Below are 24,685 nucleotides of genomic sequence, written 5' to 3'. Positions count from 1 at the left end.
GGGATTCTTGGTTCCGTGAATTGCACCACAGAACCCTACCGATGCCAGGCACCCTTGTACTGTTTCTTAGACCTTTCCTCCATGAGGACAACATGAGGTCTGCAGGCCCAGGCGAAATGCCTGCACCTTGGAGGTTGTGCCGCACAGAGGCCACAAAGCCAGTCTCATTTCTGGCAGCAACGGATGTGTTTGTCCGTTGTGTGGTAACTTGATCAGATCCTCTGATCTGGGAAGTAGCACTGGTGGTGCAAACAATAGTTCCAGCATTAGCGGGTACCACACTTGAGTCTGCCACACTGGGGCTAGGAGGAACATTGTGGCCTGATCCTGTACCACCTTGTTCAGGATTCGTGGGATCAGTACTGTGGGGGGATAAGCGTAAGCTATTTCCTGTCCCCAGTCTATGGTGAAGGCATCCACTGCTACTGCTGCTGGATCCGACATCCACGCTACATAACGTGGAAGTTGAGCGTTTAGTCTGGAGGCGAACAGGTCTATCGTCACTCCAGGCATGAACTCTGACAGATTTCTGAAAACTTCTGGATTCAGTTGCCATTCTGTCCTGTCGTTGAAGACCCGTGACAACGTGTCTGCTATTTGATTTTTTGCCCCTTCCACGTGGGATGCTGTCAGCATTAGTCCCCTTTGTAGAGCCCAGTTCCACATTTCTAGACTGAGCTTCATCAACTGAACTGATTTGGTGCCTCCTTTCCGATTGATATACGCCACAGCTGTGGTGTTGTCCAGCTTCATTTTTACCAGTCCTCTTGGAACATTTTGGGCAAAGGACTGAAGGGAAAGGAAGGCTGCTTTCAGTTCTAGGACATTGATGTGGTCGGCCTTCTCCAGGCTTGACCATCGCCCCCCCGCCTTTTTTTCTTGGGAGAATCCTCCCCATCCCTGGAGGGAGGCATCGCTTTGTACTTCCAGGACTGTTTGTGGTCTCAGTTGAGCCCCGTTCGAGTTTGTTAGCGATTTCGGCCACCAACACAGATCCTGTCGTGCCATCGGAGAAAGACGAATCACACTGCTGTAGTGTCCCGACTTCTTGAGACCGAGACGTAGATCTTTCTGTAGGTAACGGTAGTGTAGGGGTGCCAGTGGCACCGCTTGGCTGGTTGAAGACAACAACCCTACTAGGCTCGCTAGTTCTTGAAGGGAGGCTTTTCCCTTCGATAGTAGGTTTTGACATCGATCCACTATCTTCAGTACTTTCTGGTCCGGCAGGAGGACTTCCATCTTCACTGAGCAAATAGTGAACCCTAGGAACTCCCTTGTTTGGGATGGTGTTAACTGCGACTTCTCCAAGTTGACTACAAACCCCAGGTTCTCTAAGAAGGACCGGGTCAGAGCCGTGTGCTCTCTGCATAGATCTGCATTTTGTGCCATTATCAATATATCGTCCAAATATATTACTAGCCGGACTCCGAGGGCTCGTAGCTGAGCCGCAATTGGCTTGAGAATCTTGGTAAAGACCCTGGGGGCCGAGGACAAACCGAAGGGAAGGACTGCAAACTCGTAAAGACTGTCTTTCCATATGAACCGTAGGTATTTCCTGTGATTGTGGAATATGGGTACGGTGAAGTAGGCATCCTTCAAATCTAGATTTGTCATATAATCCCCCGGTTGGAGGAGATCCAAGACCTTTTGGAATGTTTCCAATTTGCAATGTTTCTTGACAATGAAATTGTTCAAGTACTTGAGGTTGATAACTGGGCGAAGTTCTCCGCATTTTTTGGGGACAAGAAAAATTGAAGAGATGAACTGACCTGTTGTGGGTAAGGCTCTCTGGATAGCTCCTTTTGAGAGGAGTTTTTCCACCTCCTGGTCGATTAGAATTGTGTCTGAGCCGGTGGCGCTGGGAAGCCATATCCAAGCGGGGAAGGTGGAGGCGGCATGAAGTTGAACCACGGGTTGGGTCCGTAAGCCGCGGCGGCTGCCACATGTGGTCCGCCGCGCGGGAAGCCGCCTTGGGCGGGCTCCCTTTCCATGTGCGTCACGCTGGAGTCGCCTGCCCGGCGGGCAGCCGACCCGTCCCCACGACTCGTATCGACCGGAGCCGAGCACGAGCCGGAGCCGCCCGCTTGCCCGGCAAAATCGGCATTTTGTACGCGATTTTGGCCGAGAGGGACCTGGTTTTGCGAGGTGTCCGTCGGCATACCAGCGTCCCCATGGGAGGGAGAAAGCGCGGGGTCCGCTGACTTTCTCTCCTCCGCGTGACTCTCTTTCGCGGTTTTAGCGGGCTTTTGGGAGGTCCGAATCTCCCTCACATCCTGCGACGGTGTCTTGACTTTCTTGGAAGACATCCCGGTTGTATAAGGGTTGACAACGACGCGAAAAAACGGAATCAAGCTTGATGAAAAGCTGAGTACAACTCTCGACGTATTTCCAATATGGCGCGCCAAGGAAAAGAATGAGGACTAGGGCATTATGGGATAGGGGTAACCTTTGAACTTTGACTCTTGGCGTAGTATATGCAAATTAAGGAAAACTGCACATTAATCAGGTATTTGGCCAGTGATAGCACGAAGGGGAGCTGTGAGGGACAATTCTACTTTGTGACCTTTTGTTTGTCATGACAAGTATTTTATGGTGAACTCAAAACATTTTTTGTGCACCCAGTTTAGAATTTAGTACAATAACTTAAATAGAAACTTTACTTGAATTTTATATCAAGGAAAATTTGACATGTTTGTTTGTCAGTTTGTTTATGAATTTCCCTCCTTGTTGTCCCCAGGGCACCCTGCTGAGTCTGGACAACCCCCTGTCTGCTCGTGTGCGGAACCTGGTGCAACACATCCGCAGTCAGAGGAGCAGGTTTATGAAGGTCAGTAGAGGTCACGACCTTGGTGAAGGTCAGTAGAGGGCATGACCTTGGTGAAGGTCCGTAGGGGGCATGACCTTGGTGAAGGTCAGAAGAGGGCATGACCTTCGTGAAGGTCAACAGAGGGCATGACCTTAATGAAGGTCAGGAGACGGCTTGACATTTGTTTTTTTGCTCAGTTGAGGATCATAAGACAGCAGGACAAGTTTGTAGCTGACAGTTTTGTGATGTTTGTTTATTTGTTTGTTTGTTTTTTCCCCAGCTGACGATCGTGAGACAGCGAGACAAGTTGGAGCCGTGGTTCCAGCACTTCCTGGTGGAGGACAAGGGTCTGTATGGGGGGGCATCGTACGTGGACTTCCTCTGCCACATGCACAAGGAGATCAGAAACCTCCTCAGCTGAGGCCCGACTTAAGACTGATCTTAAGACTTTGTGTACATTTCTTCATCTTAAAGTCTCCCTGCCTGCATCTGACCATGTCAACTTGGAGAATAGCAGAACAGAGCTTTGACATAACAGGCAACATGTTGCGTTGATGAAGGTTAGACATCAAGGTAAACTAACATACTCATTGGAAATTCGAACTCTACTATTACGGAGGATAATTTCTGGACGTTTCGAGTGAGATCCACCACTCTTCTTCTGGAAATTATTGTCCATAATTTATCCAGTAGTAGAGTTAGATTTTGAGTCTACTTGTTGGAAATTGCCACAAAGTGTTACAGAGGGTTTTTCAAATTACCTGGTCACTGTTAGTTCTTTACTTATGGTAAGTTGTCTTTGGGCTATCAGCAGTCAGTGTCTTCCTTCATATGAAAGGAGCAATTTTGGGGGAGGGGGTTGGATTTTGGGCAAATACAATAAATATTCAGGCAAAAATACAATATGCAATATACATGTACCAGTATGTGCTACGGCAACCATAAAGTTGAGTTAATGTGGCCTACTTTTAAAACTAGACCCAGGAAACTTGAAATGTATCCTGTACAGATCATTTTGACACAATTGCGTGTTGCCAAATATGTGTCCAACACAAGTGTGTTGAAACTTGTAAATGGCTACAAATGTATCAATTCTACAAGCTGACATGGTCAGATGTAGCAAGGCCTGCTCCTATAGACAAGACAGAGGCACCAAATGTCAAATGATGCGGTTTTAGGGGAAAAAGTTGCCTCTGTAAGAAAAGTGTTGAAAGTGACAATAAAGTAAAAATGTAAACTGAAATTCTACGCATATTTTACATTGGAAATAACAATAAATGCTCCATTTTGACTGTCTGTATACAATTGAACATGTAATATTAACTTCGACTATTGTTTAAACTACTTCAACATTATTAAATGCCAGTTCTGCTTCTGTCCATACTTTAACTTAGGTACAAGATAATTATTGATATTTTACCATGATATTACAATATTTGATATTTTCTGTACATTCTGTAAGCCAGCTAGCAGTACAACGTCATGTTTGGGCCCTTTCCCTCAAAAATAACTGACATGTGGACACTACAACTTACAAGTCCTTTACTAGCCTGGAGTCCAGCCTGGTTAGCTTTGGTCCGCTCCCCAAGAGCCGCTCCCCGCCAACAAGACTGGGTGCCATTACCATTTAAACAATTCCAGCAGGCCCACGTAATGAACTAGTAATGGCGAGATAGCAGATCTTGGGGAGCTGACCAAAGCTAACAAGGCTGGACTCCAGGCTAGTCCTTCACTGCTTCAAGCTACACTTAATTATTTCATTGGTTCTCAATCCTAAACTGCAGAAGGTCAGCATTCAATGTACATGAAAACAGCCTGAGGGGAAAGCCTGTACCTTGGCTCACACAGGGAGTGAGAATATAATCAGGGTAACGTTTTTCTCCCAGCTTTGTTTTCTTGTTCATCTTTTTAAATGAAAGAGAACCAAGGAAACAAATTGATGTGGCCTTTATGGGTCTTCTATGCTTCTGTGGGCTTTCACAGAAAACAGAGTTGTAGAGAATCAGTTGTGGTACAATCTTATGACATGCAATTTAGTATCAGTTGGAATTTATTTCATTTAAACTTGAGCGAAATAAAACTTGATCAGACTTTTTCCTCCTGTTGTGCCTCTCCTTTCTCCCTCTCTAAGCCTCACACACCTTGAGTTTTCTTCTTACCCTTAATCCAACTATTTAGTAGAATGCTGTACAATATGTTGTTAAGATGCCCTTATGTGGAAAGAAATGTTATATTGTAGACAGCTGTCTCCTGTAGGTATTTGACTAAGGCCAAACCATTTTATTTGCTGGTTTTTAGACAAAAAAAAGATAATGATGAAAACAGGCTTGAATCAGAAGATCCCAGAACCAACAAATTGTTTTGGAATGGCCTTGTCTCACAGTTGCCATGCATGAAATGGGAAAAATTTTGTCATAATTATTTCAAATAATTAAGTCCAGTTATTTTCAATGTTTTTTTTTTCTTTTTTGCTTGGACAATGTTTGTCCACACAAAGGCATTATGGGAAGCCAGCAAAGCATGCTGGGTAGGTCGTCATGTGTAAATACAATCTGCCAATAATTTAGAGTTAAGCATCTGTGCTGATTTGGCACTTTAGTTATGTTTCTGAGAATTGTTCATAATGTTAAGTATAACCTAACAATGTGTAAACTGTATTATATTAATAGCTTTACCTTGTGTAGCCTCTACCAGGCTTCGGGAGGCGGCTGGAAAGAGTAGAAATCGGCCAAATAGAGAGATAACATGCCAGGGGACTTTGGTCGTCTGGAGAGAACAGTTTGCCACTCCCCTGGCATGTTATCTCTCTATTTGGCTTATTTCTAATCTCTCAGCCGCCTCCCGAAGCCTGGTAGAGGCTATGCCTTGTGTACAATACACACTTGCAGATGGGAACTCAAAATGTTTTTGAACTCAAATGCTGAGGAATAAATTATGCAATCAATTGTGACTTCTATGGTTTTTCTGTATCCTAAACAAGCTTATGTCATCCCTTAAATTTACTTTTATGTTGCGAAAAAGCTTTGAAATAAACTGCATTCTTCTCAAATCTAGGCAATGTCTGCAGAATACTATTCAAAAGTGTGAACAAGAAAAATGTCACAATGCTCAATTCAATTTCAAAAATTCATCAATTTTCTGGCATGGGAACACTTTGGGGAAGACGATCATGTAAAATTCTTCCATCATAACTACACATGTACATCTTGTTCCTTCTTTCAAATTACCCAGTATCATGATTTATATGAAAAGAAACAAGAGAGAATGGGGTCACCATATTTTATTGAGAGAACAGAGTTGCAACGAATAATTCAATTTGCCCAACATTGTAATCTGTTATACAGATAGAAACTACTATGTACATGTACAATGTGTAAAATGTGTACCTGTTCCATGTAAAATTTCATGCATATAATTCAATAACGCACTGGCATAAACTTTATGGGAATTCAAAGAAAATGTTTCCATCTTACTTATAGTTACAACAACTACTGGTATGTTTTGTTCCAAATTTTATGATTGATGGCTGTCAACTTTGCTAATTTATTTCTTACATTTCTGCATTGTAAGATACCAATACTGTATTCCATGAAATAATGAGGCTGGTTGTTTATAAGTTCCAGGTATTTCTTACCTGGAGCCTGTTTAGATTCTGCAAGTTTATCCTTTTTTGTTCCAGAGAAAGAATCTTAACCATTGTCACTGGTCATGTTTCATAATAAAGACAATAAAACTGATTCCTGCTGCCATTTTTGTTCACTCATTGACATTCGTCAACATTGTTCTCACTAGCCTCTGCTACATGTATGTGCAGTGGAAAGTTTGTTGTTTGTAACTCTTCCTGGGAAGTTTTTTTGCCCAAGACAATTGACTGTCCCTGGTTATCCATCAAACTTAGCAGATCAAACAATATGCAGTGGCTTCTTGTCAACAAATTTTACTAAATTGTTTTGCATCCCAACATTTCGACTGAGGATTGTCATTTTTAAATGGTCGATTTTCATCAATATGTACCCAACAAGAGTCTTGAATTTACTGGATGACAGGTCTTACTTTCAGTTATTTAACTATCTTGACCTTTTACCTTTGACTCTTTCAAGTCCATTTTTCTCATACTTGTAATAAAATCTCAGAATGTTGGCTGTTCCGTGCTGTGAATGCCCCCCCCCCTGCTCAGAAGTGCTGTGCCAGCCAGCGGAAGGCCTCCCCGTACCCCTGCTTCTCCTTAACGCTGCACATGAAGAGTTCCACAGCCCGTTGGCCTGATGGGAGGGTCCTGGGTTCCTAAAGGGTAAGAGAAGTAGTATAGAGTTAGTGGGGTCATGTGGGATAATGGTAGAGTGATTGCCAAGAGGTCCCGGGTTCGAATCCTGCCTTATCAACAATTTTGTGCCCTTGGGAAAGGCACTTAAAATGACTTTCCTCACTTCACTCAGGTGCAAATGAGTACCTAGTTTCAGTTAGGGACGTCCCTCGGATATGACGTTAAATGGAGGTCCCGTGTTTGGGGAGAGCCACACCCCACGCATGTTAAAGATCCTTAACAACACATTGAAAAGAGTAGGGGATCTTTCTTTCCCAGTGTGAGTGGCTCAAACCTTACGGTCTGGTCTTACGCAGCTTGTACGCACATGTACAAAACTGGTGTGTTACGCCTAAAGGTGGTTTACCGGTTATGCGAAACAGACCAACCTTGCCTGTGGTGAGGCCGTGCAGTCCGAACACCCGGTGGAGTTGGAACTCATCTTGTTCAGAAGATTTACACAGTAGAAATGTACAATGCGTGCTATTAAACAACTGTTATAGGTAATATTCCCTGTATCATTTTTAGATTGCATTTTTTCATTGCTAAAAAATGCATGCAGTGTTGTTTGGGATTTTGCTTATTTTGCTTGTTCAACAGGACCAACCTTGCCGGTGGTGAGTCCGTGCAGTCCGAACGCGGTGCGGAGCTGGAACTCCCCGGCCGCCCGCGGGTCGTCAATCTTGTTCCCCAGGATCAGCAGCGGGGTCGCGGAGGTCAGCTCGTCCTTCAGCAGACCCTGGGGCAAAGGGCAAAGGTCAAGGTCACAGTCTAGGCAGGTCATCACTCCATATTTGGCTTAAGAAGTTATAAGTAGAGCTTATAAGTCTGGTAAAGCAGCTCAGTATAACTGTCAAACCAAAACGTAATATTGCTTGTAAAGACCCCTACTATAGAATGGAATTGCCCTGATATGATACATACGATATTTGTATTGGCAATGGATCAGTACATATTGACTAGTGTTGAACACAATTGGCTGTCTGTCAACCAATCAGCATGGAGGGGACCAAATTTGAATAGGGAACTCCCCTGATGATGTCATCGTGACACATCATTACCAGGTATGCTGTCCCTTCCACATCACCTCTACCACCCCTTAACTGGAATAGAATTTTGAATACAATTTAGTGTTATTTATCAGTACTAGTTATTGAAATAGATTGTACATTATGTACATGTACTACATGTAACTTACCTGCAGTTCCTTGTGTGCCTCCTGGAACCTGTGTGAGTCAGTAACATCGATGATGAAAACTATGGCGTCCACGGCTGGGAGGTACTCTCTCCACACACGACGGGCTGGAAGGGAAAGTTAAGATATAGAATTTAACTTAAGTGACTCAACTAATGTAAGTACTGCAGCTTTTGTAAGATAACTACAAAACAGATTGAAATTATAAAACATAAGGGCTTTTATTACTAGATCATAAATGTAGTAAGTTGTAAGTCCCTATTCAAAATTACAATTGGGTAGGGTTAATTTCAGGTTTTTGGTATCTTTTCTAATAACCAAGCAGTTTTTATATAGCCTGATATACATTGTATATAGCTCAGTCAATAGTTCCATGTTCTTCATAAACATCATCAGAGGATGTATTAGTATAAGATCTACTATATGATGTTGTTTGTCCTACAAAATGGCAGACATGACAGCTGGTTTGACCTTGTTTGTGCCCCCCAAGGTCGTGGGTCCTGAAGGTCATGTCGGCGATGTTCAGCTCCTCACAGTGAGGCTGTCCGGTGGGGCGTGGCGTTGCCATGGTACCGAACTTTAGCCGGTTGAGCAGAGACGTCTTCCCGGCGTTGTCCAGTCCCAGGAACACCAGCTTTCCTTTCTTATGGTACAGGCCTGCGAAATAACGCAGTTCATTGGTTTTTCTCACTCCAACATTCTTCACATTTTCCTACATGTTATTAACCCATTGTGAGCCATTTGTCCACTACCACACAAAATCCCCCCTTTCCTATAGAAGTAGAGCAGTCTTGTTATGAACCCCCCCCCCCCCCATGATAGAAGTAGAGCAGTCCGACCCATTAACCTGACTCAGGAGGCAACACAATTAAAGTATGAAGCCCCCAAAAGACCAGTTCATAATTACAATCTACATGTAACAGCATTAGAACCTAACACTCATCTTGATACTATTCATGAATAAGCCCTACCTCTACAAGAGGTGCACACAAACAATAGATGCAGTTTAAGAAAGAAGACACAGAAAAAGAATCAAGACTGATCAAGCAACTAGGATTATATAATCATCACACATGAGCACAACTATCTGTTGTCTGCAATAGTCATTTGTTTACTTCAGTCTATAAAATTGAAAAACAGCTACTCTGTTAAACTAGACAGCTATATGTTACATTTGAAGTTTCTAAACACAAAAATATTTTTTAAGGCTGAAAATGCTAAATACAACCAGCAAACTTACCCAGATAGCTGAGGGCAGCAGCCAGCCAGTCCCACAGGAACATGGTAAAAACTTCTTCAGCAGAAAAACTTCAAGCAGCTCCAAGTGTGAATTCTTAAGGCTTTATCTGGCCACTTCTTGTCTTATCTTAAGACAAAATCCAATGTCTGTGTGCCACATACACCTTAACTTACCATTCCCCAAAATATACGTTTCCACCGGTTTTGTCAAAACACCCCTATTTTTATGAGTGGACTGATCCAATGCCTTACAAATATGTATGAAGTCAGGGCAATTCCATTGTAAAGTAGGGGTTATTACAGGTGATGTGGAAGGGACAGCATACCTGGTAATGATGTGTCACGATGACATCATCAGGGGAGTTCCCTATTCAAATTTGGAACCCTCCATGCTGATTGGTGGACAGGCAGCCAATCACAGCTTGAAGAGTTGCCAAAGTGTGTAATGACAGAGTTTCCTCCAACACATCAGAATTATGCTGGCAGCTCTGTTGGTTTGCCAGTGAAATGTTCTGAGGAATTGTTTTACAGCTTGGTTCCTACCCCTGTGCAGTATCAAGCAAGTCCTTGCATCAAGGTAGTCCACATTTCATTTTCTTACATTCTTCCTATATAAAACATTAAGGTAAGGTACGTACTATGGGCCCTATGGGTGTTAGTCTAGTTAGTATTTGAGCAACATTATCCTAAGTTTATGTGGAAGTTATATTGATTTTCTGTACCTTATACTTACTGCTATCAAATCATTTGACTTTCACTCCATGACTTGGCCAAACTACCCCACAGCGGTAATTTAGATAAGCGGGTGAAGGGCTCTTGGCTGCCGAAGGAAAATGGTTAACGGCCTGGTACTAGTCTGGCTCCCATGCAGGGTCAGTAGCCTGAGCCTTGAAAATCCCTCCACATGCATTCAGCACAGCGAATGTGACTTAAGTTTTTAGGCAGCATTAAATATTTTTGGGGGAGCAACACGAGTTATTCTGTGGGAGTTTTGCCGTGGAGGGAGTTTATCGCCACCCAAACTCCCTCCACGCCACAACTTGTATCGCTCCCCAAGAAAAATTAATGCTGCCACCTCAAAAGACTGTGGAGGAGGCTAACTTTAGTTGAACAACAGTCAGGATTGAGTCATGACTCTTGAGTGAGTTCCATGCCACTGATGGTTTTATTCTTTTCTGTGAAGAAGAAGAAGCGAAACAATCTCACGGCGTTCTCGGAGTTCCAAAACGAACCGAGCGAATTCTGGTACATTTCGACCGCCCCAAAAAAACGCCGTCTATTGTCAACAACTGACAAAAAAATGCTATATTTGCACTGGTGATCTCTACAATGATTAAAGTATTTAAACAACAATAAATACTAGAATGCAAGAAAATGTCAACAATCCATATAAGGACATGGGCTGCTGTTACCCATCAGGCTTTGCGGCCGACGGGGTTTCCTTAGGTGACCTGTCAGGGGCATGGCGGCTGCCTGTATTTACAATCATAACCATATATGGTATAAGCTTAATTTTCTCTCTTACAGCCTACTTAATTAAATCACGTCGTAAATTAAAAAGGAAACTGTTGTAAAGAACTTTCTGATTCATAACAGTACTAGAAATAGGCACATCATCATCATTATTAAGTCATATGGCTAGATTACTCTGATTGTAGTCAGCAGAATAAAAAAAAATGTACCCACAGATTTGAATTATGACATTCTATTTTCCTAATATGAAATGTGATTGTTAATCAAATCAAAACCTAACGACGACTCCAGTTTACAAAAAGATGGAATTCTTCCCGTCACCGTCGAGTGGCTACACTGTGTGCCAATCATGCTCCAGTTACCATGGTAACCTTACAGACTTGCAGCTGATTGGTCAAAATTCATGTGACCTGCTATTCAAACTACAGTAAAACATAGAGACTTGTTTCCCACCAGCTAGTACAGAAAATGAAAACTAGTAGGAAAACTTCAAGGTAAAAGAAAGTTTGACGATTTTTTTTATTACTTTTTTTCACAGGCCTTGTGGAAATATACTTTCCAACGCTTTTTTTTTGGTTCATAAAGAAGGTCATCCACCTTTTTGCGATTTCTACGTAAATGAATTAGATTAAAGGAAAAAAACCTGAGGGTTAATTATTATAACAATAATGACTTTAACCAATCGTTGCTCTTCACAATAAGATGCTTGAATCATAGTCTAACAATTTGTTCCTTTTTACATAACCACAAAATATAGACCTACCCTGGATCTAGGCTGCTACGTCGGTTAGGGCTATGGATGGGGGTTATCGAAACGCTGGTCACGCACTAGTACAAAAATTGCAACTCTGGAACATAGGCCAATGGGACACAATACCTTCTGTCTAAAGTAAGCTGGGAGAGGGAGAAATTGGTTGGAAACATACTGTTGGGGTTGTTAATCTCCAAGCAGATCATAGGGTGGCAAGAACGTATTGTGGCTGATGGACACTCCTCTGGCCAATGGATACTGTCTTGCCACCGTATGACCTGCTTGGAGATTAGGGGTTTTGGATCACACTGATCCTACCACAACCACATGTGACAATATGTGTCCATACAGTTCCTAGTATTCAAACTGTAGTTACCATGGTTTGTTCAAATTGCTTACAGATAATACGTGTTAGTGTTACACATTCCACGATAAGCAATTAAGCATATCATACAAATGTTGATACAGATATTTTTTGTACATTTGATATGAAATCGTGAAGCTAGTAACACAAATTGAAACTGACAGACTATCAATATTTATGGTCGCAAGTTCCCATATCAAAAAGTTCGCATATTCCATAATGTTCAGCCTCAGAGTTACAGTATACTGATGTTAACTCTATAGTAGTTATGGGGGAGGGGGGTGAAGAAAAATTAGACAACCCAGCTTACAAAAGACAGAAGGTTTAGAACACATGGTGACAGTCCTCCTGGCCAGGTCTCTCCAATTTCTTCTTTTTTTCTTTTGTGAATTCATTTCTATAAATTCTGGGTGCCTGGATTATGAAAAAACCTGGCCAACAGAACTGTCACCAGTTTGGGGCCACTTGGGGAAACACTTATTTGCATACATTTTTTTTCAGAGAAGAAATGTTACTATTTCGATCCTTAGGGATCGTCTCATCATATCTGCATTGACTCAGAACAAAAATCTGATTGTTTGCCCACACTACAGCACTGGGAACATACATATCACGAGACGATCCCCAAACATCTTCCTCCCGACACTGCTTCCTGTTTCCTGACCACCCCTTCTTTAGAAATGGACTGCTCCACGATCGATCATGACAACAGATGAAAACTAAAATAAAGTCACCTTTTAACCCTAACCCTGCCGACTTGAGCTGTAACCATACAAATATGGTGCATGAAAGCACCCCTCGGCAGGGCAAGGGTTAAAAATAAGGGAGCAGGAAGCAGAAAGCAGTGACCTGGCCTGACCCTAGCACATCGGCAGAACGTACTGCAACTGCACGAAACCCATAATGTATTGTTGATAGCACTTCAGCAGAACGTCTCATATAAGGTTGTATTCTTGCATACAAGGTTAACATCCTGTCTGTAGTTTCCAAATGTTGTGTTGGAAAAGATATCATCAATTCTGATGCAACGTTGACCAAACATCCAACTAAAACCGTGAAAAGAAAACCAGAGTTTTGCGCAGGTGCAGTACGTTCCACCGACTTGCTCCTGACCCTTGTCCTGGAGTCACATGAGTTGTGTGGGCGCGCGGACTAGATGTACTGTGCCAGCCAGCGGAAGCCCTCCCCGTAACCTTGCCTCTTCAGTACACTGCACATAAACAACTCCACAGGCCGTGTGTTCAATTCATGGAGCGGCACATTGCCCTGAAAACAACAAACAGAAAGCATTCAGCAGTCAAGGAAAGAATTAAGAAAAATATCAAGAAAAAAAACACATTTATATATACAGTGACAGGAGTCTAACTCCCTCCTGCCATAAACTTGCAACATAATGTAACCCAACACTAGTTACCATGGTAACAGACTGTCTGGTTCAGGTCATTGAACATTTTGGTTTGGAGAAGAAGAGGAAACCGAGCAAAAGCAATATGTTTTCCTTCCGTAAGCATAAAAATTAGAAAGTGCCTTTCATTGGCACAACATTGGGCATGCCAGTGGATCGAACCAATGCAAATAACTCAATGAGCCTTCTTGTACGATCAAGAAAACCACCCTGCGTTTTCCTCACCTTTCCGGTTGTCTGTCCGTGTAAGCCAAACCACTGCCTGAGTTCCTCCTCGCTCGCTGCCCCCGGCTTGTCGATCTTGTTCCCCAGAATCAGAACCGGCGCGTTCGCAATCTGCTCATCTGTTAGAAGACTCTGTGGGGAAACGAAAAGATAAAGTTGTTAGTGAAAACACATACATGTAACTGTTTTTAACCTTCTATACACCAATGACAAGTAAAGTCAATGCATATCGTCTAAAAGTCTTTTGGTACACATCCAAAAATTTCACCCCAAATTATTTCTAGCAAATCTTACTTATGAAATGTCATTAAAACTACACACACTATATGACTCAAATAAATTGACATAAACATTTTTTTCAGCTTTGACATGTTAATGTACATACAGTAAACTGGCCATTAGATACTTGCCACCTTAAATTTGGTGAGTTCTTGTCCACATTTCATGAAAGTCAGAAATTCTACATTTTTCTCACGTTCTTACAAGATGATCAATGTCATACTATCTTGTCATATCAGTACTACAACCAGTTCAAAGTATATATGTACAAGTTAAAGTAGATGGAAGAAAGGCTGCTAAACTCACATCCAGTTCCTCCTTGCCTTCCTTATACCTGGACCTGTCGGCCGCGTCGATCAGAAACACGACTCCGTTTATCGCTGGGAGGTAATCTTTCCACACACGCCGCGCTGCAGAAACACAACAGAACCAACAGTTAGTCTGGAAATTGCCGAGTTTGTAGGTTGTAATTCCTGCTTTTCGAAAAGCCCAACTACTCTAGATACAGCTACAACTTTTCTACAACTCCTCTACCTTACTTGGTACAGCTTGGTTGCTTAGACTTCCTGCTACAATTTCCCTACAACTTCTCTACAACTTTTCTACAACTCCTCTACAACGTTTCTACAACTCCTCTACAACTTTTCTACAACTCCTCTACAGCTCCTCTACAACTTTTCTACAACTACTCTACAACTTCTCTTCAACTCCTCTACAATTTCTCTACAACTTCTGTTCTTTACAACTTCTCTACAACCTGACAATGCTACCTACCCTGTGCGTGTCCGCCGAGGTCGAAGGTGGTGAAGCGCATGCCTCCCATCTCCAGCTCCTCGGAGGTGGGGTGTAACGTGGGGACGTGCTGCGCCATTCTGTCGTCCTTCAGCATGTGCAGCAAGGTCGTCTTCCCCGCGTTGTCCAGGCCCAAGAACACAAGCTTACCAGACTTTTTCCGCAGACCTGCCAGGAAAACCTCACATTAACACACAAACACACATAGTTCACACAAATGTCTGTCTTCCCCGCGTTGTCCAGGCCCAGGAACACAAGCTTTCCAGACTTTTTCCGCAGACCTTTGGTGGGGGGGACTGTGAAGAAAACTCTCAATATAGCACATATATGCATTGTGTTTGGCTTCCCTGGCATTTTTTGCTTTTCTTAAAATGTAACTGGTAGGATAGCCAAAAATTTACTATCGCTGTAATTCCACAAGACAAGCAGGAATACAAGCAAACATACATTTTGTGTTGACAAACATCAACACACACATGCACAACCCCCCCAACCCCCCCCACACACAAACACACACACAAGCAAACACAAACACACACACACATACATACATACGTATACACGATCACACAAACATGGGCAAACACACAGTGACACACTTACCTAAATAGTGCAGCATCCCAGCAAACCAGTCCCACAGAAACATGTTTGTGTTTGTCTAAGTACACTACCAGCAAACCTGTAGGAAAACAACAAAATGCACAAGCTTACATCTCAGCTCAAAAATCTACTGCTACCTTTTTAGTTTAAATAAAATGGGCTGAAATACATGTACTTTTTGAACACTTTGCCAACAAGTTTTCCTACATGTTGCAGCTGGGTACTCTCAGCCCTTAAAACAGGCCAAAGTAAGACACAAATGATTGACAGTTCTGAATGTTGTTGTTCTACCAGTCCAGTGGACACCCTAAACTGCCTCTCATAGGGGCAAAAGTCATAGATCTGTAGTATTTACACTTCATCACATGTTGTACCAACACAGACCCTTACCTGGGGTTTATGTAAGAACTGGAATGTCAGGCAAAAATAGGACAACATGTGGTTGACAGTCTGACATCAGCATCTTTCAATCACTGAGGAAATGTATTGGTACTACTATACATGCATATATAGTGGATGTTACATGAAATGCCTGACTGTTTTCAAAATCTACCCATAGTTGCTTGAGTAACTGTTCTGTTACTTTGAAATTCTGACAACAGTTGACAGTACATGTAACAATGGCTTGGGGTCTGACTGTCTGAGTCATAACAACAGACTTCAGTGTTTTTACTACATGTAAATACTACAATATTAGGTTCTAACTTGTGTGTAAAACAAGGCATTACCCGGATGTCCCTCCCCATTATGTAACACAACACAAGCAAGTCTCTTTTTCCTTACTTTGACTTTTTTTAGTTTGAGTGAGTCTGACCTTAATTTTTTCACCCAAGTTTGCAAAGCTCATCAGAAGAACTAGGCCAGTCCCTGCACATACAGTGTGCTCTATTGTTGGAGTAGTCAGAACTGGGCCAGTGAGAAGCACCAAATTGTTTGTTCAGACAGTTCTTATACAAACTGGGGCACTGCAATCTTACCGGTATATTATAACAAGTTTGAAAGGTTAGAGTTCTGTAGAATGCGTTCTTACTCACTACTAGGCTCAGATGGAAAATTTTATGTACCAACTATGAAAGTTGTGGCAGAAACAACAATAAAATCCTTGACGTCGTTCAGGTGGTTGAAAGTTGTAGCACATACACCTGACATGTTATGATTTCTTTTGAACTGTCAGCATGAGAGATTTTACTGCAAGCCAGAATGATTAAGAGTTATACTGGGTTAGTTTCTGAGCAATATGTAAGTCAATTTTTGTTGTTGTTTAATGCTACATATAATTTACTTAAGTAAAGTAAGTATAATCTACTTTAGGCCTTTAAAACATATTGGGAACAGTTTCGTCTTTTCTTCCAATTAATACAAGAAATAACTTAATTCCAGAAGAATTGACTAGTTTTTCTGCTGCTCCATTTGAAACCTGACACCACTGCTGGGAATGTGGAAAGTGGTTTGGGCCTGAGTGGAATAACAAGAAGTTTCCAGTTGAGACTCTTAGCCACGCCTTGTTAGGGAATAGTCAGTAATTATTCAGGGGGATGTTGGATGTAAACAGTAGAATTTATAAAATATTTATACTGATGTGATATCATCATGATGTAATATGCTTGCCTTCATTTTATATGCTGCTTGATCATAAACTGTTTTTTTTTTTACTTACTAGTAGTATCTTAAAGAGTCTGGCAAAAAAGTTCCTTGCAAACTTGTAACAACTTTGCAGCAATTATTGACTACAACTACTTAGGTCTTTTCTAAATATCAATTCTTAGAATGAGCTCTACAAAATGTAAACAGAGTCAAACTGTTAGTACTCATTTCTCCGAATCAACAAAATCACATTTTACCGACCTTCTCATTCATAAGAACTACACAAAAACAATGAAGGTGGCAACACAAAGTCTCCACAGTTATGCTGACGCCTAGTCATGCCCAAACTATTCAGATTGGCCCTATTATATTGGCCCTATTATATTATACTTTGGTGGTTTTGTTTATCCTACAACACACTTTCTGATCCACATCAAGACACCTGGAGAGCTAATCTGCTAATAAGCACCTGTGAGACAAAGGCAGGTGAGTGTACTGTACACACCTGTTCACACCTGGGCAGAAATCACCTGACAGGTGAGAACTGTACTTTGCCCAGGTAACACTACCTGTTACTGTTAGTGTACATACTGTATAACACTCAGGTCAAGGTTGAAGACATTACAACTAACACTTCAACAAAAATGGATATAATTAATGAAAAAGGAGATTTTGTAAGCTATGATGCTTTTGCTTTATAATACAATCTATATATCTATGACAAGAACATCACATATTGAATGTATAAAATTTATATGCCTGTCTTTCTTTATTCTGTAAAGTTGTAGAGGCAGAAGATACATTGACAAGCAAGTGGGAATGAGTTTTTTTTTAGATAAATGGTTCTGATCTAAATTCTAAGTTTGATGGTAAAAACAATCCGAAGAGGTTTTGGAGCTTGAGTTGATATTGGATTTGAAGGATTTTCGGATACATCGAAACCAGACCATAAAATTTTGGACTCCACCAAACAGCTAAATTACTAACGTACTAACTAACAAACCCTGAGAAACAAGGTCATGCGTAATCAATTCATCTTATCCTGGGTTTAAGACGCAATGATTTTACTAGACCGACTCCAACCAAGGCTCTGACTAAGAAATTACGTATCTCCTTATTCAAAACCAGTTGCAACGTATCAAAAATTTATCCACCTCGACCTGACACGTTTACCTCGAATTCGGAGTCCTTTCACTGATCGAATAGGTGTTAAACAGTGTCCTGACGACCAGTAACCGATTCCGCACCTCTTACCCTAAAATGTTGGTCCTTTTTCTTGCCCAAAAGCAGATTTGTAAGACGAATTCTTCAGACTTCCTCCCTTGTCATGTCATTCCGTCCAAGACGAAAATGGCTGCCCCCAGGTCCACCCGGTATTACGTCATCAGCCACAAGTACCATTCTGCGATGTAAGCCGCTCTGTCATTGGTCAAACCAGACTGCTACGATTTAACAACAATTTTGCCTCAAATAGCATTTGTCTTTTATGTGTTCAGTTCCTCTAAATCTGTGGTCTACGTAGCAATTTTGTGTATAATTGAAACGCAAAGATACCAGGAATTAGTTTCCAATCTTCTGAAAATAGGTACAAGGCGGAATTGCCGTTGACCAATCAGATCGCAGATAGCAATACCATTCCGATTTCCGTTTCTTCACCCAGCCTCGCGCAATGGATTGTGGGATTGCCACGTTGTGTTCCTGCCCTTTGACCCTGTGCTCTGGCGGTCGTTGACCCCAACAGAGACATGACAAACTTTGTTGGCAATATAAAAACTTTTGTTTTAGCTTATTGGACTTGGTATGCAGCCTGTAAAAAATCTAGTACACAATACAAAAGTAATGTTCCTCTTTCTTACGCTCAAAAATAATGTTTTTCTTTCCTGGTTTCCTTTTTTCAGGGATAGATAAAATGACAGATTTTTTTCTTCCCCTCTCCCTTCTCATATGAACTACTCTCAAACACTTTCACGGAATGACATAGTTTAGTTTTTTACTCGCAAAGTGACAAAGATGTGTCTTTTTACGTTTTAAAAATTCCAAGGACGTTGTAGGAATTTTTTATCATCTGAATATGAAGTCCTCTTTTTTCACCCAAACGCTCCCGATCCAGTGGCACCCCGCCATGAGCTATAACCTCAAAGCTGGTTTCCACGTTTCCATACGTGTCGTTCCTCCATTTGCCGCCTGAAGTGTTCTTTATTCACGATTTTCCATGTGTACAAAATATATTGATCGTCTGCTGTTTAAAAATACACGAAAGCGGAAGTCAGGCGCATTGTGGGTAGTGCCACGTTGAACGTCTGGAGCAAAGTGCGCAGGCGCAAGTGTTGTACTTCCGGATAATTTGCATATTTGGGTTTCCCCGAGCCCCAAAAGTACAAGGGTGGAACCATAAAAACCCTGGATTTTATAACAAACGGTACATCGCACCGCCGACTTATTTGCCTCGGAAGGAGCCAGGAAAACTGTTCTGCGGGTTTTTGACGAAAGCAGGGCCGTAAGAGCGGCCATGGCCGATCCGCAGGCGCCTTTCCGTCCGGGAGTTGCGCCGCCCACGCCCGGAGCCCAGCTGCAAAATGGCCCCAGTACCAACGTGGGCAAACCCGTGCCAGGTTTGTGCGCCAGAGCGCTTGTTTCTAACATCTAAAGGCAACGATTTTGTATTCCTCTCACAGAAGCTGGTGTGCAGATCCTTAAATCAGCCCGCGACGATGCCTGAATGCGCCAAATCGCGGCAGAAACTGGTCAGAAAAGTTCGCCAACGTTACATATCCGTTATCGCAGACTTCTATCTCTGACGAAATCGAACCTGTGACAAACATGAGTCATTATTAAACAATTCTCACATTTGTACCTCAATTTTACCCACTTTTGATTATCTGTTTCTACTAAAATGTCGTCTAGATGTGTGACATGTCTACAAGGTCGGTCAGAATTTGTCTGAATACGAGAGTAAACTGTAAAACAGGACAAGGACGTTTTTTGCAAGAGTTCAGGTGGGGTGGGGGGCACTAGGTGACATATGTACAGGTGCGTACGTGTATGACGTACACAGGTGTTGTTCCAGGTGTATTACAGGTACTTTTCACACCTGTAGTGTCAGAACAGCTGTAGAGATGCTACCTGTGATGTACCGTTTGTATAAGGCGTGATTTATTTGTTAGTTAAGCTGCAGGAATTTCGGCATGTGTGTGTTATTTGGGTCAGTAGTTAGAACTCAGCCCTGACGTGTCAGATACACATGTTTTGTCTGTCAAATCTACAGTCAGAAAGTGGAAACCAAGTCGGACATGGCTTCAGTTACAGTTCCTTTGTTGTTGTTGCCTTTTGACATGCTGAAACTACTTGTATCTCAGCCATCAAAAGCAGTCAGTTGTTGATAACTTTCTGATAATCACTTGTATGTTGTAAATGATCACTTCTTGTTCGGTGTGTATAAGAATTGTCTCTGATTTCTTTCCTTTAGTGAATGATAGTTGTAAGTTGCAGTGATTTTTGGTCCACTCTGAGAAGAAAAGTGAATCCTGAATGATTTAGATCAGATTAAATGGACAAAGAGAACAAAGGAGACCCCCCCCCCACCCCACCCAGATTAGCATGACTGACACTTCTGTAGAGAGCGTCTGGTTTATTGTAGCTCCCAAGAGAAGGCAGGTGGGATGGGGTATATGTCTCCTCCCAGAGTCCAGAGTTGTTTCGAAATCTGCTCTTTCATGTTGTAGAACTAGAAGAACCATTGGATTAAAGGGTAGACTACCAAAACTTGTCTTGTTGTATGGTATAGAAGTCATTCATTGTGTTTACGATACTTTAGCATCATATGCATATGTATGGAAAGCTTACAATAAAGTTACTGCAAATCCATGGCTAAGGCCAGTAAGGGCAAGCGTTATGCAACCAAAGAAGAGTATCCAGCATAGGTATGTGCTATGATAGTATGAATGAGCAACAAAAAAAATTACATTGATAGAAATACATTTGTAAACAGCTGTTTATAACAGTGACGGATATACAGGACTTAGGTTTACAACAAGTATTTGGAGTTTGTGTAGTACTTGACTCTTACAATGGTTATGAATATAATTTTGCAAGTTTGATATCAATATTACTTATTGGTAGTTTAGTGCACTTTTCTGTCCAAACTAAGACTTATCATATGCCAAAAAGCAGTTACTCAAGCAACTGGATATGATTTTGGAAACGGTCATGAAACTGGATATAATTTTAGAATTTCCCCAACCATATCCAGTTGCTTGAGTAACTGCTTTTTGGCGTATCTTATTACCTTCATGTGTAACCTTCATCAACGTGTCTAAGACTTATTTTATGTTCCCCCTCTCCAGGCCCCCCCATGCCAGGTCAGCCGATGGTCCCACCCCCTGGTGCAGGCCCCCCTCCCACAGGTCACATGTACGGAACCAAACCCTACGCACCCGGACCCTACCAAGGTGCAGGACCCCCCTCCAGCAAACCCCCTCTCCCGACCAGCGGGGGGTACACGAACATGTATAACCCGCAGGGGGGTGTCGGACCCCCTCCGTCAGCGTTACAGAACTCCGGACCCCCCTTAAATCAGAGAAATTTTAATCAGATTCAGAGTTCGTACGGACAGTCTAGTGCAGGGGGGATGCCCCCACCCCCCTCGAGTGGACAGTACTCCTCCCCCCCAGGGGGTAGGGGTGGCGTAGGACCACCCCCGAGTGGACCGGTGCCAAACGGACAGACGTACGGACAACCCCCCGCCTCCAGGCCAGGAATGGTACCTCCCCATGGTGCCGCATACCAGCCCGGAATGCCACACTCCAGCAGACAGGGGGGTATGCCCCCTCCTCCGTCATCCATGGGACAGCCACCTTCTGCTGCAAGGCCCGCACCCCCCTCCTCAATGGCACCTCCCCCGACATCAATGGGGCCTCCCCCAATATCCGTAGCCCCTCCCCCTTCATCGGTTGGACCACCCCCATCTTCGATGGCACCTCCCCGCTCCATGGGACAGCCCTACACCAGCCAGGCCCCCCCTCATGCAACATCGACTCACCCGCCACCCACATCCTACAGCAGCCAGCCACACCAGACTGTACCATCCAGCAGGGGAGGGCAGGGTGGCGTCCCTCCCCCTCCACTACCCGGACAGACCTACACCCCTCAGCAGAGGCCAGCTGGACCTCCCCCTCCAGGACAGCAGTATGGAATGGCCCAAGGTTTGGCCCCCCCACCCACTGGTCCAAGGCAGCCTGGGCCCCCTACAGGTGAGAAACGGATCCAGTAGCTGTCTGTTTGTTTGTTTGTTTGTTTGTTTGTTTGTTTGTTTTACTTACCCAGGAGGGCCCATCTCAGTGTATGTATGTGTACATCTGGTTATGTTTATTAATGTCATAACCAAACGTTTCAACTTGTCAACTTGTTAGTCTCCCAACATGCTGGGATCATGTCTGTCTTGGATGTCTGATCACTGTCCCATCCCAATGCATCAGTATACTGTTACAAGTCATAATTTATTCATCTAAACACAATCTGCCAGTTTCTACAAGTTTATGATTCAGCAAGCCACTTCATGCTCACACTGTCATGCACAGATATAGATATGATTCTTTACTACACTGGTGTTACTGAAAAGAGGAAGTACGCATTGAGATGAAACTGCATAATATTTTTTTATGTTTGTTTAACCTTACTTAATGCCGGCTAAGGTAGCTTTTTGCCACAGAATCTGTATGTGATAGTAGCTAATTTAGTACAGAGAAGATTTAAGCCTTTGTTTAGTTGCTATAGTGCATGTGTAAACTTATAAAAGTGCCTGTGCCTTGCATGCAGCCACAGTAGCCCCGCTAACCCAGGCGTACACCCACCTGACCCCCTACTACCAACCCACGGGGCACGGGGACACACCCGGGTCCTCAGGTATGTACAGGGCAGGGGACTGGGTCAGGCGTGGGTTAGACAAGGTCATCTCGTGATCCCTTTCTTCTTCTCTTTGGCTGGACTTAACTTCCTTCTTTATCCTAAACTTTAACCTACATTTCAGAGTGGCTTTGTCATAATTTTGGGATAATTCAGAAAGGAATATAGCTATAGTATGCCAACTTTTAAGAATTTAGTCCTGAGTTTTTCATGTTTTGTCTGTAGAGAAGTACTGTATTCTAATGTAGAACCACCCTGGCATTTCATTCTGCACCCTGTATCTGTGTCTGTATATTTTCTAATATGTCTTCTACTCCATACCTGTCTACTTCTCATTTCTACCTGGTGGTGGATTCTTCAATGTACTTTTCTGTCTCTCTTCGGTGTTCTGCATTCTGTGGTGTACAAGGTTTAAAAGCTTTTACTAGTGGTAGAAGCACTATAGAATAGAAGTGGAAAGACAGATTAAGTTGAATTTCTGGACAGTCACTACTCTTTAGGACTCAGTAGAAGTAAAGTGTCACAATAACTGTGCACTTGACAGAAAACCCAGATAGATTATGTAGAGTAAAGCATGCTGTGTCGATCACAGCAAGAAACTTTTTAGAAAATAATGCTTATGTGTATATTATATGCTTCGAAGAGTTGTGAATAGACCAACATATGCAGGTAAAAAGGATTGGAACTGAACGTCTCAAATTCCCACCACCCACAGTTGGCAGACATGTTTCTTTAACCTGTTGACCTTGACCGTTCCCAGGTCCGCCCTCTGCAAGGTCGTCCACGGCGCCCTCCCCCATCCCCACACAGAACTTTGATGCCATCGAGGGCGGCGGAGTCATGGCCTCCTTCCCCGGTAAGGAATGGAACAGTCTGGGACAAACCATTATCCACATAGGGGTGTCACTGAATTTCATTTTGTTTGAGTCATTGTATTACCCCATTTTGGGAAGACATTTTAGGAAACAGATACATACTAGTACATACATTAGTATATGTAGAAATAGACGTGTGGATTTTGGAGAGAAACATATGGAGGATTTTATAAAACAAATGCTGCTTAAAGTCAAGGAATGACTGCTTTTTTTATGTGTTGTCCTGCAGCCCCCCCTGGTCCCCCCATGGGCCCTCCCACCAGCGGCCCCCCCAGTCAGGCAGGGAGGAGACAGTACCCACATGATGTAAGTTTCTGATGAAAGTTTCCTGTTCGATGTAGGACTACCGGTAAAACTTTCCTGTATTAGGACAGGATGTAGCAGTTGAGAAAAGCCATGTCTGATGGTATTCTGAAATGTTTAGATTTTCCTGCTGAAAGTAGAATTGCTGTTGAACCAATCGGGTCAAGAACGTTTCAAAGCAGAACGTGTTGAGAAAAATCAAGTCTGAAGTTTTAGGAATCACAATTGAGCTGATTACCATCTGACTACCAGTAATAGGGCAGGTACTGTAGGAATGATGCCTTGGGAATTTGCAGAAGGTTTTGCCAAATTCCATGTAGAATTTCTGACAACTTGCATTTTTTTTGAGAAACAGAAAAGTGTTCGAGCCCCGTAACTGTGGCTGTATCAAGAAGATGTGATGAGGAGTAATTTGATACATGACATGTTGGCTCACGTTACAACTTTCCCTTTCAGCCATCAATCCCCTCGTCAGCAGCACAGGAGCCAATCAGGGTGAGCGGCACGATGGCTCCCATCTCCACCACCCAGGGGAGCTTCCCCCCACCCCCCGGTGCACAGCCCCCACCCACGGGGTACGCACCCTACGG

The 24,685-nt window shown here is 42.8% G+C and overlaps 4 protein-coding genes across 4 annotated transcripts in view; 2 read left to right on the top strand and 2 right to left on the bottom strand.

The window, feature by feature from the left end:
• The first annotated feature begins 2,695 nt into the window (after positions 1–2,695).
• Positions 2,696–5,500, top strand: LOC109481393 (protein transport protein Sec24C-like). Its single transcript, XM_019783952.1, has 2 exons — positions 2,696–2,827; positions 3,087–5,500. Exons 1-2 carry the CDS (start codon positions 2,711–2,713, stop codon positions 3,225–3,227), a joined length of 258 nt encoding a protein of 85 aa, XP_019639511.1. The 5' UTR covers positions 2,696–2,710; the 3' UTR covers positions 3,228–5,500.
• A 1,246-nt stretch (positions 5,501–6,746) lies between these two features.
• Positions 6,747–9,608, bottom strand: LOC109481384 (small COPII coat GTPase SAR1-like). The gene is made up of 5 exons (XM_019783941.1): positions 9,545–9,608; positions 8,776–8,961; positions 8,308–8,411; positions 7,717–7,848; positions 6,747–7,090 (listed from the first exon to the last, which is right to left on the bottom strand). The coding sequence occupies exons 1-5, from the start codon at positions 9,585–9,587 to the stop codon at positions 6,980–6,982; spliced, it is 576 nt and encodes a 191-aa protein (XP_019639500.1). The 5' UTR covers positions 9,588–9,608; the 3' UTR covers positions 6,747–6,979.
• Positions 9,609–13,088: 3,480 nt separating this feature from the next.
• Positions 13,089–18,417, bottom strand: LOC109481382 (GTP-binding protein SAR1b-like). The gene is made up of 6 exons (XM_019783934.1): positions 18,271–18,417; positions 15,436–15,511; positions 14,815–15,000; positions 14,347–14,450; positions 13,762–13,893; positions 13,089–13,397 (listed from the first exon to the last, which is right to left on the bottom strand). Exons 2-6 carry the CDS (start codon positions 15,476–15,478, stop codon positions 13,284–13,286), a joined length of 579 nt encoding a protein of 192 aa, XP_019639493.1. The 5' UTR covers positions 15,479–15,511; positions 18,271–18,417; the 3' UTR covers positions 13,089–13,283.
• An 893-nt stretch (positions 18,418–19,310) lies between these two features.
• LOC109481394 (protein transport protein Sec24A-like) overlaps positions 19,311–24,685 on the top strand; it is a 20,274-nt gene continuing 14,899 nt past the window's right edge. Inside the window, exons 1-5 of the mRNA XM_019783953.1 lie at positions 19,311–19,628; positions 21,360–22,265; positions 22,831–22,917; positions 23,678–23,773; positions 24,552–24,684. Of these exons, the coding sequence (XP_019639512.1) occupies positions 19,526–19,628; positions 21,360–22,265; positions 22,831–22,917; positions 23,678–23,773; positions 24,552–24,684 (1,325 nt within the window). The 5' untranslated portion in view covers positions 19,311–19,525. The remainder of the gene's footprint in view (positions 19,629–21,359; positions 22,266–22,830; positions 22,918–23,677; positions 23,774–24,551; position 24,685) is intronic.

Source organism: Branchiostoma belcheri, unplaced genomic scaffold (assembly GCF_001625305.1).
Source record: "Branchiostoma belcheri isolate BF01 breed outbred unplaced genomic scaffold, Haploidv18h27 scaffold55, whole genome shotgun sequence".
Lineage (NCBI taxonomy): Eukaryota > Metazoa > Chordata > Leptocardii > Amphioxiformes > Branchiostomatidae > Branchiostoma > Branchiostoma belcheri.
The sequence above is the reverse complement of the archived record's forward strand: the minus strand, read 5'-3'. Positions and strand labels throughout refer to the sequence as shown.